The sequence below is a fragment of the Camelus ferus genome, chromosome X (assembly GCF_009834535.1).
Source record: "Camelus ferus isolate YT-003-E chromosome X, BCGSAC_Cfer_1.0, whole genome shotgun sequence".
Lineage (NCBI taxonomy): Eukaryota > Metazoa > Chordata > Mammalia > Artiodactyla > Camelidae > Camelus > Camelus ferus.
In genome coordinates, this window is record NC_045732.1 from 76018544 (window position 1) to 76034869 (window position 16326).

Genomic DNA, 16326 nt, shown 5'->3' on the forward strand with positions numbered 1-16326 from the left:
TAATGATGGCCGTTTTGACTGGTGTGAGGTGACACCTCATTATGGTTTTGATTTGAATTTCTCTAATAATTAACAACATTGAGCATTTTCATCTGCCTGTTGGCCAACAGTCTATTTTTATGTGTGTGTGGGTGTGTGTGTATATGAGTATGCATACCTGCAAATGTGTCAGCAAGTATATGCCTATATGTGCATTTCTAATCTGTAACCTTGACAGAATTTTCAATAGATAGCCTAAAACATGCCACTTTCAACCCTGGTCCTACCCCTGGGATACTTTATATGAGAGGAACCACTTTCTAACCTCATTGTGTAGAGGAGGGTTCCATTGTCCACCAGTCTGAGCAGCTTGTTAGGCGTGGTCATATTATGGGCCACAGATTTCTTGCCATTGTGGAAGAAGGTGTCAGGGGTCCAGATCTTACTAGCCAGGAGATTATTCAGTGGAAGGATTTTCATGGGCCCATCAAATTTCAGTCTCTCATCATGCCAGGTCTGTCGAAAAAATACATCAATGGTGTACTCCTAGGGATGAAAAGAGAGAGAGAACAATGTTTCAGTAGAGTTCTAGTGGGGACCCACAGTGCCCTTAGCAAATATTAATTACTTTGCAGTATTTCCTCTGATGTAGAGAAGCAGAAGTTTATTAAGAGTAGTTACTGGTGAGTATAGCAAATGATTATGATTGAGAAATAATGCAATGGTGATCCATAAGTATATAGATAATGTGTCTGACAAGATTTTCCTTGGGAAGGTCACTGCCAGCAGTGACCTGCACATCATACAAGCTGAACATAAACTTTGCCTTATGAAAAGGCAAGAGCCCACTTCTCTATGCAGTGCCATCTCTAATAAGAACAAACTCCTTACCTTGTCTCTTTTACTAAATGATCGCATATGAACATTAAAGGCCAATGTAACAATCAACATAAAACCAAAACCTTAAATTTTAAAACACATTTTATTTGATTCTCAAAATAACAATATGTCTAATGAGTTAATATCTTATTATCTTTAATAAATAAGGAAATCTTACAGATAAATAAGATAAAAACAAGCAAACAAATAGAAAAATGGGTAAATGCCATGAACAGAAAATTCATGAAATGGGTAAGAATTGCTAATAAGCATGGAGAAAATTTTCAAAATTGCTGTTCATCCAAATAGAAATTAAAATAACAATAACTATTCCAGGTTTTGGTGAAAGTAGACTAAATTATCTGATACCTTCCTATAGCTATTAATTATAAAATTTGAACCAAAAATATAGATAAGTAGATGGATAGATTGATAGATAGATACTATCTGAAATCAATGAGGAATGACTGAAAGCAGCAGCAACAGGTTAAAATTGTGTTTGTGGGATTTCTGTGGTAGATACTACAGCCTTAATGACTCAAAGTGGCCAATAATATGGAAATTTAGGGGTGGGAGTCCTGGAAGCAAGAGAGTCACAGAAGTGATGGCAACACAAATCTGAATCTATACTCTTCCCCAATTCCTGGCTGACAACAACATACATAAGGAAGACTCTAGGGCTCTGGGAAAAAAATGTAGGCACAAACAATAGGGAATTCTTCCACTAAATGACAGATGACAGAACTGTGGTCAGTGATGATTGTGAGTTTGGCAGAAATCAGAAAACTCATTGGCTTAATACCTCAGAAGACAGAGCTTAAAGCTGGCCAAAGAGCTGAGAATTCAGGGAGACCTTGGAAAAAAGAGAACCACTGAGAGGGTAAGTCCCAAAATCTGAGTAAAACTTTGCCCAGTCTTTGACTGACCACTGAACTACACAAGGCATAGGGGACATATCTAGGTAGTCAGGTAAAATAAAGAAGCTACCAGAAGCTGCTTAAAATCCTTTGGCTTAAAATCCCTTAATGGCTTTCAATCATACCTAGAATAAACCCCAATACTTTCCACTACCTAAAAAGCACTTCATAAATTGGTCCTTGTCTTCTTCTCTGAGCTTTTTTCCAACTACTTGCCTCTCTACAAATTAGCCAGTCTGGCTTTTCTCCTCCACCAGCACACCAATCAGATTCCTGTCTAAGGATTAGGAGATTATATAATTTATTGTCTAAACTAGAACATTTTTGAGAGTGAGAAGAGGCTTTATCAATAATTATATCAGGACAACATATGTAGGACTCTGCCATGTGTAAAGTTGGAATTAGTCTCCCACATAAAACCAAGACCCTGAAGGCCTCAGCAAAAGGGTGAATTAGATAAAATGAACTAGACAAAACCAGCCCACAACATGAAAATTCAGAAAGGAAACCTGTCTATCCAGGAATGAATTCTGAAATGGAGAGGTGTTTAGGGGAAGCATTTCTACTGAGATTTAGCAACTTTAAGCCTCATCTTATATGGGACTGATATTTAAATGTACACTTGGTTTGGGGTTTACATACTGAGAAACTGCCATAAAAATAGGTCTCAGGAGGAGATACTTCTAGATTGACTTATAAAAGTAAACACTCTGAAGGGACATAGTCATAAATAAATGCTTGCTGAAAATATTTTCAAAATCTACAACAAAACACTTAAGGAAATGGTCATAAGCAAGTGTCAGCTGATACAATATATAACTGAATTATACCCTCTCCAAGAACCTCACATAACAGAATAATCAAATAGATATTATAAAGGAACTATGATTGAAATGATAAAGGTATTAAAGGGAAGATTGAGAACACAAGAAAAAGATCTAAACATTATGGGATGGGAGTGAGAAAAAACAGATTTTTAAAAGGTTTGTTGAAGCAGACATTCTGTAAAAGAAAAACAGTCACTGAAAATAAAAACTTCATGGATATGTTGCACAGAAGATTAGATATTATTGAAGAGAGATTAGTTAACTGGAAAATATCTAACATATAAATGATTTAAAAAATGAAAAAGAAGTATAATACCATGGAGGATAAAAGGGAAAGATTTAGCATAATCTAATAAAATTCTAAAGATTGAGAGTGAAAAGATGGAAAAGGATATTCCATGCAAATGGAAAAGCCAAAAAAGCAGGTGTGCAGTACTGATTTCAGACAAAATGAACTTTAAAACAAAGGCCATAAAGAAAAATAAAGAAGGACATTTTATAATGATTAAAGGAGTGATACACAATGAGGATATTACACTCATTAAGATATATGCACCCAATATAGGAGCACCTAAGTACACAAAACAATTACTAACAGAGATAACGGGGGATATTGATGGGAATACAATCATAGTTGGAGGTTTTAACACCACATTAACATCACTACACAGATCTTCCAGACAGAAAATAAATGAGGCAACAGAGAAACTAAATAATACAATAGAAAAATTAGATTTGGTAGATATTTTCAGAGCATTACACCCCCCAAAAATAGGATATACATTCATTTCAAGTGCACATGGAACATTTTCTAGGATTGATCATGTACTTGGGCACAAAAGAAAACTCAGCAATTTTAAGAAGATAAAAATTATCTCAAGCATCTTTACTGACCACAATGCCATGAAACTAGAAATCAACAACAGACAAACAAAGGAGAAAAAAAGGAAAGCATGGAGATTAAACAATATGCTATTAAAAAACCAATGGGTCAATGAGGAAATCAAAGCTGAAATTAAAAAATACCTTGAGACAAATGAAAATGAAAGCACAACCACACAGAATTTATGGGACACAGCAAAGGCAGTTCTAAGAGGTAAGTTTATAGCAATACAGGCCTTCCTCAAAAAAGAAGAACAATCTGAAATAAACAATTTAACCCACCAACTAAAAGAGCTAGAAAAAGAAGAACAAAATACCTTAAAAAGCAGAAGGAAGGAAATTATAAAGATTAAGCAGGAAACAAATACAATAGAGATTAAAAGAACCATAGGAAAAATCAATCAAACCAAAAGCTGGCTTTTTGAAAAAGTAAATAAAATCGAGAAACCTCTGGCCAAACTCACAAAGAAGAAAAAAGAGAGAGCACAAATTAGCATAATAAGAAAGGAAAATGAATAAATTACAACTAATAAAATAGAAATACAGAATATCATACGAGAATATTATGAAAAACTATATGGAACCAAACTGGATAACCTAGAGGAGATGGACAAGTTTCTGGAAACATACTGTCCACCAAGGCTGAATCAAGAAGAAACTGACCATTTGAACAAATCGATCACTAGAAATTAAATAAAAATAGCAATTAAAAAACTCCCTGCAAATAAAAGTCCAGGACCAGACGGCTTCACCGCGGAATTCTACCAAACACACAAATAAGAACTCACACCAGTCATTCTCAAACTCTTCCAGAAGATTGAAAAGGAGGGAATACTCCCAAACTCATTCTATGAAGCCACCATCACCCCGATACCAAAACCAGGCAAAGACGCTACCACAAAAAGAGAATTATAGGCCAATATCATTGATGAACATAGACACCAAAATCCTCACCAAAATATTAGCAAACAGAATCCAACAACACATAAAAAGGATTATACATCATGACCAAGTGGGGTTCATCCCAGGGACAGAAGCGTGGTGCAACATACGCAAATCAATCAATGTAACACATCACATCAACAAGAAAAAGGACAAAAACCACTTGTTCATCTCAATAGATGTAGAAAAAGCATTTGATAAAATTCAACACCTATTTATGGTAAAAACTCTCACCAAAGTGGGTATAGAGGGAACATATCTCAACATGATAAAAGGCATATATGACAAACCTACAGCCAGCATAGTACTCAATGGTGAAAAACTCAAAAGCTTCCCACTAAAATCTGGAACAACACAAGGCTGCCAGCTATCACCACTCCTATTCAACATAGTCTTGGAAGTCCTAGCCACAGTAATTAGACAAGAGACAGAAATTAAAAGGATTCAAATTGGAAAAGAAAAGGTAAAAGTGTCACTGTATGCAGATGACAAGATACTATATATAGAAAACCCTAAAGGGTCCACACAAACACTACTAGAGCTGATCGAAGAATTCAGTAAGCTAGCAGGCTACAAGATTCACGTTCAAAAATCAGTGGCATTTCTTTACACTAACAATGAATCAACAGAAAAAGAAAGTAAAGAAATAATCCCCTTTAAAACAGCACCCAAAGTAATAAAATACCTAGGAATAAATATAACCAAGGAGGTGAAAAAATTATACACAGACAACTGTAAACCATTGATGGAGGAAATTAAACAAGACTTTAAAAAATGGAAAGATATCCCATGCTCCTGGATTGGAAGAATCAATATTGTTAAAATGGTCACACTGCCCAAGGCAATCTACAGATTTAATGCAATCCCTATCCAATTACCCAGGACATATTTCACAGAACTAGAACAAATCATAATAAAATTTATATGGAACTACAAAAGACCTAGAATTGCCAAAGCATTACTGAAGAGAAAGAAAGAGGCTGGAGGAATAACTCTCCCAGACTTCACACAATACTATAGAGCTACAGTCATCAAGACAGCATGGTATTGGGACAAAAACAGACACATATACCAATGGAACAGAATAGAGAGCCCAGAAATGAACCCACAAACTTTTGGTCAACTCATCTTCGACAAAGGAGGCAAGAATATACAATGGAATAAAGACAGTCTCTTCAGCAAATGATGTTGGGAAAACTGGACAGCAGCATGTAAAACAATGAAGCTAGAACACTTCCTTACACCATACACAAAAATAAACTCAAAATGGATCAAAGACTTAAACACAAGACCAGATACAATAAACCTCCTAGAGGAAAACATAAGGAAAACATTATCTGACATACATTTCAGAAATTTTCTCCTAGAAGAAATAAAAGCAAGAATAAACAAATGGGACCTAATGAAACTTACAAGCTTCTGCACAGCAAAGGAAACCGTAAGCAAAATAAAAAGACAACCTACAGAATGAGAAAAAATTTTTGCAAATGAAACTGACAAGTCTTGATCTCCAGAATATATAAGCAGCTCATACAACTTAATAAGAAACAAACAAACAACCAAATCCAAATATGGGCAGCAGACCTAAACAAGCAATTCTCCAAGGAAGAAATGCAAATGATCAATATCACTAATTACCAGAGAAATGCAAATCAAAACTACAATGAGGTATCACCTCACACCAGTCAGAATGGCCATCATTCAAAAATCCACAAATGACAAGTGCTGGAGAGGCTGTGGAGAAAAGGGAACCCTCCTACACTGCTGGTGGGAATGCAGTTTGGTGCAGCCACTGTGGAAAACAGTATGGAGATTCCTCAAAAGGCTAGGAATAGACTTACCATATGACCCAGGAATCCCGCTCCTGGGTATATATCCAGAAGGAACCCTACTTCAGGATGACACCTGCACCCCAATGTTCATAGCAGCACTGTTTACAATAGCCAAGACATGGAAATAGCCTAAATGTCCATCAACAGATGACTGGATAAAGAAGAAGTGGCATATTTATACAATGGAATACTACTCAGCCATAAAAACTGACAACATAATGCCATTTGCAGCAACATGGATGCTCCTGGAGAATGTCATTCTAAGTGAAGTAAGCCAGAAAGAGAACAAAAAATACGATATGAGATCGCTCATATGTGGAATCTAAAAAAAACCCCACACAAACAAAGCATAATTACAAAACAGAAACAGACTCATAGACATAGAATAGAAACTTGTGGTTGCCACGGGGGCAGAGGGTGGGAAGGGATAGATGGGATTTCAAAATTGTAGAATAGATAAACAAGATTATACTATATAGCACAGGGAAATATACACAAGATCTTGTGGTAGCTCACAGAGAAAAACACGTGACAATGAATATATATATGTTCATGTATAACTGAAAAATTGTGCTCTACACTGTAATTTGACACAACATTGTAAAATATTATAAATTAATAAAAATGTTAAAAAATTAGAAAGCAAGATAAAGTAAAGCAGATAAAAACATAGAGGAAAAGAATACATAAAATAAAATATTAGAAACAAAGAATATAACTAATAAATAATAATGTAACTATATGTTATGTATATACAATAGTAATATCTTAAGGATACATAAAAACACAATTTGAAAGTGAAGTGATAGAAATGTATGTATGGGCAAATCCTAATCAAAATAAAGTGGTAGATCTATAGAATACAGACAGAATGGAGTGTAAGACAAATACATTTCTTCAGGATGAAATATTACACTAAAATGGATTATATCAAGTGAAAAAATAATTCTTAATTTTTATGTATGGATAACGTGGACTCAAAACATGTAAGGCAAACAATGAATTACAAGGAGAAAATGTGACAAAGCCTTGGACTCTTAATAAATGAAAGAGCAATCAGACCAACAATTTGTATGATTAAAATATATGAAGAACATAATTGACAAGCATGAACTAAGGAATACACAGACTTATCTACTTAACACTTAGTAAAACATTTTTTACTAAAAATAGATGATCAAATGCTAAGCCGTTAAAGCAAATCTCAAGAAACACAAAAAAGATTTCATATCCTATAGACCATCTTGTTTTAATACAAGGCATTGATTTAGAAATTGACAACAAAGTTTTATATTTGAAAACCCACTACAAAAATTTCAAGACACAAAGAAGAAACCATAAAGGATATTAGAAAATACTTAGACCTGAACAACAGTGAAAATGCTTATATATGAAATCTGGTAGTGAACTCTTCAAGCACTATTTAGAAGAAAATTTATAGCCATAAAGAAACCTTAAATATAGCCTTTTAGAAAAAGGAAAACTAAGCTAATCTACCTCAAGAAACAAGAAGGACCACAGAGTACCCTAAGAGAAGTAAAGAAAATAATGATCCATGCAAAACCAAAAATTAGTGAAACAGAAAACAAAAAAGAAGTAATACAGATGAACAACAACAACAAAAACAGGTTGCTTTGACAACACAAACAATATAGAAAACTGACAATAAGCTTAATCAAGAAAAAGAAAGAAAATGGGGAAAACAGTTGGGGTAGGAGTAGAAATATAGATTAAATAAGATTGGCCAAAAAAGTTGATAATTTTTGAAGCTAGGTGATGGATACATGAGGTTTCATTAAACTATTTTCTCTACTTTGGTGTGTGTGTCTATATCATATATATATATATAATCACTGCCACCCTGTAGAGAATAGACTGTAGGGAAATGAGAGTAGAGACAGGGAAATCAATTGGATATGCCATAGACAATGGTGGCCTAAACCAGAGTAGTAACAGTTGAGGTGATGAGAAGTGGTTTAATTTGAGAACACCTGTGAACAGAGATACAAAAAAGCATGAATAAAATAATAGTGAAATGAACCAAGAAATGTATTTTAAAAACATCATTATCAAGTTTGATTTTTCCAGGGAATATAAAGATGGCCTAATAACCAGGAAAACCTATTAATGTAATTAGACACATTAACAGATTAAAGGAGAAAAATCATGTAACTATTTTAATAGGGGACAAAAGAGAAGTTGCAAAATTTTGAAATCTATTCATAATTAAATACACACACCCCTTAGGAAATTAGAAATAGAATGTAGAATGGATATCGGTCATATTATGAGTTCTGCCTTCCAAAATTAACAGTCAAAACTCAAATTCTCAGCTTTTCTTGGAGATAGAATCAGACAAAATGACCTACGAACCATCAATCACATACACGCCGCAAGAAACTAATTCAGGAGTGGCAACGTGAGAAAATAGTATCTAAATGGAGTTTCTACTTTTGCTGATGCAGGTAGCGCCAAAAACATTTTATCTTTAAGTGGCACAGATTGGTCATTAAACACATAAAAAGGTGTTCAACCTCAAAGACTATCAGGAAAATGCAAATAATATCAGTTAGTTATAATTTTATACACATCAGAATGGCAAACACAAAGTGTGACAATATGAATCCTTAGCAAAAGTGGAAAACGATGGAGCTCTCACACATTGCCAGCAGGATTACAAATTGGTATAACCCATCACAAGAGTAATTTGGTCCTATCTGAATAAAGTTAAACATGCGGAAATCCTACAAATCAGAAATGTTATCGGCAGGTTCATTTAGGCTGTTTCCAGGGTTTTTTGCTATTGAAAACAATTATTTTTTTTGCCATTAGGTTAAATGCATCAAAAAGAATAGCTTTCAATACAGTTAAAATAAGTTGTAAAATGATAAACAATCTGTGATGCATTTTATATAGTTTGAAAACATGAAAACCACTATTTTCTATTTATTGTGATATTTGCTATTTCATGTGATATATATATCCTTAGGTATAGGTCTAGAGTATACATGGGAATGACTAACATCAGTAAATTTATGGTTATTATTATCTCTGAGGAGGAAGAGAGAAGAATGGGTCAGGATACACAGGGGGCTTTATCTATATGTAAAGAATTTTTAATATGAAAATAAATATGGCAAAATTTTTAAGATTTAAAAAAGTTGGGTGATGAGTATCCATTTTTTTATATATTATTCTCTACATAGTCGAAACTATTGGGGAAAACCACATAGTGATCATTTCCTCCATAAGCATCCTGTGAACTTTGGCCAAAAGCAATTTGATTTTGACCTGACGACTCTAGAAATGCAATCAATTCCTTCCTCACAAATTGAGCCTTTGTATACTCTCCAAGGATGATTGCCTCCAAACTGACAAATGAATTTTGTTGTTTTGTGAGGCATTTAAATCAAATCTTCCAAATAATAAGCCTAAGCCTGCCTCCTGGGAAATGTACTTAATACATTTCCTACACTTTGCAGAGATGACACATAGCGCTTGGGGAAGAATTTCTGGCTTGGTGCTAGAACTTGATTCAGCCATGCAGACCCTTTCTGGGAGCCTGCTGTGGTACACTGCACGGTACTGGAGTTGAAGACATTCAAGTTTATTAGTCCTCCCTTTGCTCTTTGCCTTCTCTCCATTATGCTGTATTTTGGAGAATTACAATCCACATGCCACTTTCAGTTGTATTTAGCCCTTGAAATAGTCTTATTAGAGTTGTTTATGTGTCCCGCCTGTCTACTTTACATAAAAATATTCCAGGGAATTCCTGATCATGGACTCCTATGCAAAAACCCACAGACATGGACCCTTTTCTATAATGAATCTGGGAATATGGTATCCTTATGGAATAAGAGGAAACTGGCAATTTAAGAGACTTTCAAAATAGATGAACACTCCCCTCCATCCTGTGCCTGAAACCATCAGTAAGTGAGGGCTTGGTGTGGACACAGCCACTTTTTCCAGTGCAAGGGTGGAAACAGGTACAATAATTTCAGTCTCACTACCAGAGGAAAGACGTCCCTATGCTACTTTCTTTCTCTTTAATTAACACCATTTTTAAAATCCTGAACAGTCTTTCGGTACTCTGGTAACTTTGTATCATTTTCATAAGCAGTTGTCAGACCAAAATGTATGTCATCTGAATCCATTAACAAGAATTATGATTATAATGTATTTTATGGGTCCTCATGTCCCAAGCCTCCATTCAAAAATTTTATTATTTATTTATTTACTTACTTACTTACTTACTTACTTATTTATTTATTTATTTATTTATTTATTTATTTATTTATTTAGGTTACGCTTGATGGTTAGTTCTCTTATTATTATATTATCTATTTGCATCATTACCTGGCTGTCCATTATATACCCTAGGAAGTTTCTCTGTTGACAGGTGGCAGGTGGCACATGTTACCTAGCAATTATGTAAGCAAAGTATCCCCGGGAAGAGGGTGAGGTTGACAATACCTAGAATTGGCATTTTAAGTTCCCCAGTTCTCTGACTACTAACATTACTACTCTTTATCCTCTTTATTTTCTCACTAGCTTTATCAGTACTTTCAGATAGATATCTGTTGAATACATAACTCAGAACTCCGGATCCCTGCACCTCTGGCATGCTAAGGACCAGGGCAGAACCTGGGGCCTTAGGATGGGAGCTAGGATGGAAGCTTTGTCAGAAGGTGATTTGGACCAGGAGAAAATCCAAAGTTTTTCTCAGCTGTTACCATTCTTTTTCACCTGGCTTTATTGATGCATGGTTGATGAGTAAAAATTGTATATTTCGGTTGTACAATGTGATTTTTGTACAACATGATGATTTTATATATATACATTATAAAATGGTTACCACAATCATGTTAACACATCCATCACCTCACATAGTCACTGTGTGTATATGGTGAGAATATTTAAGATCTACTCTTTTTTAGAAATATCAGCTGTCGCCTTTCTATTTTTCCTTCCAATCACTAACCATCTGCATATCCTGCTATTCTTAAACCAGGATCCCACTTTCTTTGCACTCTACTTCAAAGGACCTTGGAAGATCAGGGAAATTTTCCACTTGCCAAGAGCCATAGCTCACTGGTAAGGAATGGACAGACCCAATTTGTGAGAGAAGTGGAAGCTGAAACTGAATTTTCACTAAATCTTTGCAGCCTTCTTCTCATTGCCACCTCTACCATCTTTCCATATATTGATGAGAAAATGGTCTAAACTCTCCTAAAAATAGAAAATCACAGAAAGTCATATAACCTCACTTCACTCCAATTGACATTATATTCCTTGTTCTGTTTCTCTCCTAGGAGACCATGGACACTGGATTAGTATTACTGCTGCAGAACTATGTATTGTGTGACCATCAACTCCATTTGCTGCAAATGGTTAGACAACTTTTCATTTGTGATGCCTGTAAAATTCCCATTGTAACCAGTTTCTAACTTATGTCTTACACTCTGCATTAAGTTTCTTTCTTTCCCGCTAGAAACTTCTACCACTCTTTGGCTTTCATCTCTGTCTAATTCTCTATTGTCACAGCTCCTTATTTTCATAGACAGAGAAGCCATCAAAAATAATGCCCAAAGGTTAGAGTCATAAATCGTTGATTTATTAGTCTTGCTACTCAACCATGTCTCCTGAAGAAAGCTACTTTTATTCTTTATCTGCAGGCATTGCTACTAATATTTCATATCATCTGAACAAACACAGAGGACCTATGTCAGATCCTGTGTTAGGTGCTGGAGATACAGAGATGTACTTGACATGATTTCTGCCTCTGAAGAACTTTCATTCAGGTAGAGTAACACAGTCACAATTTTTCCATCAAATTTAATTCATTCTATCTCATTCATTCTTGAATTTAACAAATAGCTGAGAGTCTGCCAAGTGCCAAACGCTGAGTTAGGCATTGGTGGTTCTGAGATGAACAAAATATACATGGCCCTTCATTGAGCTGTCAAACTCAGGATCTATGTCTGTAGGGTTAGTGTTTGACCAAGGAGTGCAATAGCTACAAAGAGTTATGGGTGGTGCTGGTTCAATGCCCAAACTGTCACCACAGTTTCCCCTTTGTGAACCAAATACTGTCTCTATTTCCTTAGAAAAATAATTTGGATTACAATTCCTTGTTTGCCTGGAAGAAAGTCAAGAACAAGCTAGCCTCAATTTTAATCTACTTTTACAAGTAGTCTGTGGTCTCAGGGGAGCCTGCTTTCTTACTTCATTTAGCTGCTGAAGCCATGTGACTATCTGATGCTTCACCCAAAGTCATCCCTGAGCCTGCCACAAATGCCACAGTCGACTAAGTAGTACAGGAAGAAGAAATTTTTAAAATACCAGAAATGTGTTTCCCAGCCAGAGTGATCATAGCTATTCTCCCCTATGACAGGATGGAAGTTCAGCTAAAAATAACCTGAAATGTATTTGACTAAAGGCTTCCCAGCCAGAAAAGAGCCATTCTGTTGCTTTTGCTTAATCAAGAGGGAGAGAAATAAACAAGCAACTGGAAGATGACACTTCAGAAGAGATAAAACATCTGGATTGTTTGAAATGTCTCCAGAACTTCTGCACACCCATGTGTGCCTGCTTGGGTGGGGAAGGAGCAGGAGCTGCTTTGGGTAGGGGCTCTGTGTATGTTTCTGTAATATCCCTGAATTTGGGTATCTGTTTGCACACATGTGTCTATGGGGTGCCTGGGATGGCGTGTAGGCTGTTCTTTATTCTGTATATATTTTCTTGTATGCACATATGTTTGTCTGAATGTATTTATGGATGTTGATGTATAAGTGAAAGAGAGAGAGACAGAGAGAGAAAGAGAGAGAGAGAGTGTGTGTGTGTGTGTGTGTTCAAAGAGTAGCTTCAGTTGCTTTCTTATGAAAATCCTAATCCATCAAGAATTCCCAGCAATACAAAAAGAGAGATGCACCTCCCTGATGAATTTGGTTATCTCTAATGGCCTATGAGCTCTCTAAATATAGGATTCCCTAAAATCCCTTAATGCTGAGTTGGGCATCTAAGGAGTACCTGTTGAATGGACAACTGGCAACAGTTTTAATGCATGCCTGGATCTGAAGTTGTGGTCAACAGGTTGAGAGGAGGCAATCTAGACATACAGGCTTTCTTAAGAGAGACTCATCTCCTCCATCCCACATATGTCAAACATTCCCCTCACTGAGCTCTCCCTATGTGTCAAGTACTCTATTAAGTGCCAGGGAAGCCATGCACTACTTGGTACTTGCCCTTAAGGTGTTCACAGTGGATCTACTATATATCTGTATTCCTCTCTTTACTCCACACTTAAAAGACAAAGTCCAGGCCTCTACTTTCCACCCACCTAGCCTCACAACCACTCATGACTTACTCTCCTGAGAACTAGACTGTTTCTCCAACTGATTCCTAGAACTTGCCTGATTGAAAGAAGAGCCATATGTAAAATCAACATGCCTAAACCAATTCTCAGCCTCCAGTCCTTTCCCCCTTGTAGTCCATCCTGTGCAGACTGCCAGATCAATCATTTTAAACTAACACTTGTATATTTTTACTGCCCTACTCAATCACTCAATGGCTCTGCATTACCTATAGGACAGACTATCACAACACTACACAACCTTCATAGCAGCACTATATACAATAGCCAAACATGGAAGCAACCTAAATGTCCATTGATAAAAGACTGGATAAAGATATTTATACAATGGAATACTACTCAGTCATAAAAAATAAAATGAAATAATGCAATTTGCAGTAACATGGATGGAACCAGAGATATTCACTCTAAGTGAAGTAAGCCAGAAAGAGAAAGAAAGATAACATATGGTATCACTCATATGTGGAATCTAAGAAAAGAAAAAAGAAAAAATAGGACACTAATGAACTCATCTATAAAACAGAAACAGACTTGCAGACATAGTAAACAATCTTATGGTTACTGGGGTAAAGGGGGGGAAGGGACAAATTTGGGAGTTTGATATTTGCAAATGTTAACCACTATATATAAAAATAGATTAAAAAACAAATTTCTTTGTTTGCTCCTAGTAGGTTTATTATGTTTTGTCTTATGTTTAAGTCTTTAAACCATTTTGAGTTTATTTTTGTGTTTGGTGTGAGGGAATATTCTGACTTCACTGATTTACATGCTGATGTCCAGTTTTCCCAACACCATTTGCTGAAGAAACTGTCTTTATTCCATTGTATATTCTTGCCTCCTTTGTCAAAGATTAATTGACCAAAAGTTTGTGGGTTCATTTCTGGGATCTCTATTCTGTTCCATTGGTCTATATGTCTGTTTTTGTACCAATACCATGTTGTTTTGATTACTGTAGCTCTGTAGTATTATCTGAAGTCTGGAGGGTTATTCCACCAGCACAGACATCTCAGCAATGTTCTCCTATGGCAGTCTACCCAAGCAGTAGAAATAAAAGTAAAAACAAACAAATGGGACCTAATTAAACTTTAAGCTTTTGCACAGTAAAGGAAATCATAAGCAAAACAAAATGGCAACCTATGGAATGGGAGAAAATTTTTGCAAAAGATGAAACTGACAAGGGCTTGATTTCCAGAATATATAAACAACTCATATGACTTAATAAGAAAAAAACAAACAACCCAATCCAAAAATGGGCAGAAGACCTAAACAAGCAATTCTCCAGTGAAGACATATGAATAACCAATAGGCACATGAAAAAATGCTCAATATTACCAATTATCAGAGAAATGCAAATCAAAACTACAATGAGGTATCACCTGACACCAGTCAGAATGGCCATCATTCAAAAGCCCACAAACAATAAATGCTGGAGAGGGTGTGGAGAAAAGGGAACCCTTACTACACTGTTAGTGGGAATGCAGTTTGGTGCAGCCATTGTGGAAAACAATATGGAGATTCCTCAAAAGATTAGGAATAGATTTACCATATGACCCAGCAATCCCACTCCTGGGCATATATCCAGAGGGAACCCTACTTCAAAAAGACACCTGCACCCCAATGTTCATAGCAGCACTGTTTACAATAGCCAAGACATGGAAACAGCCTAAATGTCCATAGACAGATGACTGGATAAGGAAGTGGTGGTATATTTATACAATGGAATACTATTCAGCCATAAAAATGACAACATAATTCCATTTGCAGCAACATGGATGTCCCTGGAGAATGTCATTCTAAGTGAAGTAAGCCAGAAAGAGAAAGAAAAATACCATATGATATCACTCACATGCGGAATTTAAAAAAAAAAAAAAGACAAATGAACTTATACATAAAACAGAAACAGACTCACAGTCATAGAATACAGACTTGTGTTTGCCAGGAGGAAGAGGGGTGGGAGGGGATAAATTGGGAGTTCAGGATTTGCAGATGCTGACTGGAATAAATAAAAGAGATAAACAAGTTTATACTGTATAGCACAAGGAACTATATTCAATATGTTGTGGTAGCTTATGGTAAAAAAGAAGATGAAAATAAATATATGCATATTCATGTATGACTAAAGAATTATGCTGCACACCAGAAATTGACACAACATTGTAAACTGACTATACCTCTCTCTCTCTCTCTCTCTCTCTATATATATATATATATATATATATATGAAAAAAAACAAAAACAAAAAACAAATTTCTTCCATATAGCACAGGGAACTATAGTCAATATTTTGTAATAACATTTAATGAAAATGAATATATATACATATATATATATACACATATAACAAATAACACTACACAATCATATGTATTTACCCAACAAGTGTAAAGAAGCTTTGTCCTCTGCTACGTAGTAGTCCATTGAAGACAAAGACACAGAAAAAGTCTAAGTAGTGAGAATGGACATTTTATATTTTTGGACGTATTTTTTTCTGATTTTAAGATTTTAATTTTCAACACAAAGTCACTCACTCAACAAAACTTTATTGAGAATCTAATAACTGTCAAGCATGCTGAGCAGATATAGTGTCTTTATTTTCCTTCATGATAATTTTCAGTCAAATATCTGATATTTGGTATCTGAAGTAAGTCCATTAGGACAGGGTCTCCTGCCTCAACTCTCCATAGATTCTTTGCCTT

General features: G+C 35.5%; 1 protein-coding gene across 1 annotated transcript in view; it reads right to left on the minus strand.

Annotated features, from left to right (window-relative positions):
* LOC102507127 (gamma-aminobutyric acid receptor subunit alpha-3) overlaps positions 1-16326 on the minus strand; it is a 164192-nt gene continuing 147866 nt past the window's right edge. Inside the window, exon 5 of the mRNA XM_032475188.1 lies at positions 1-525. Coding sequence (XP_032331079.1) covers positions 235-525 — 291 coding nt within the window. The 3' untranslated portion in view covers positions 1-234. The remainder of the gene's footprint in view (positions 526-16326) is intronic.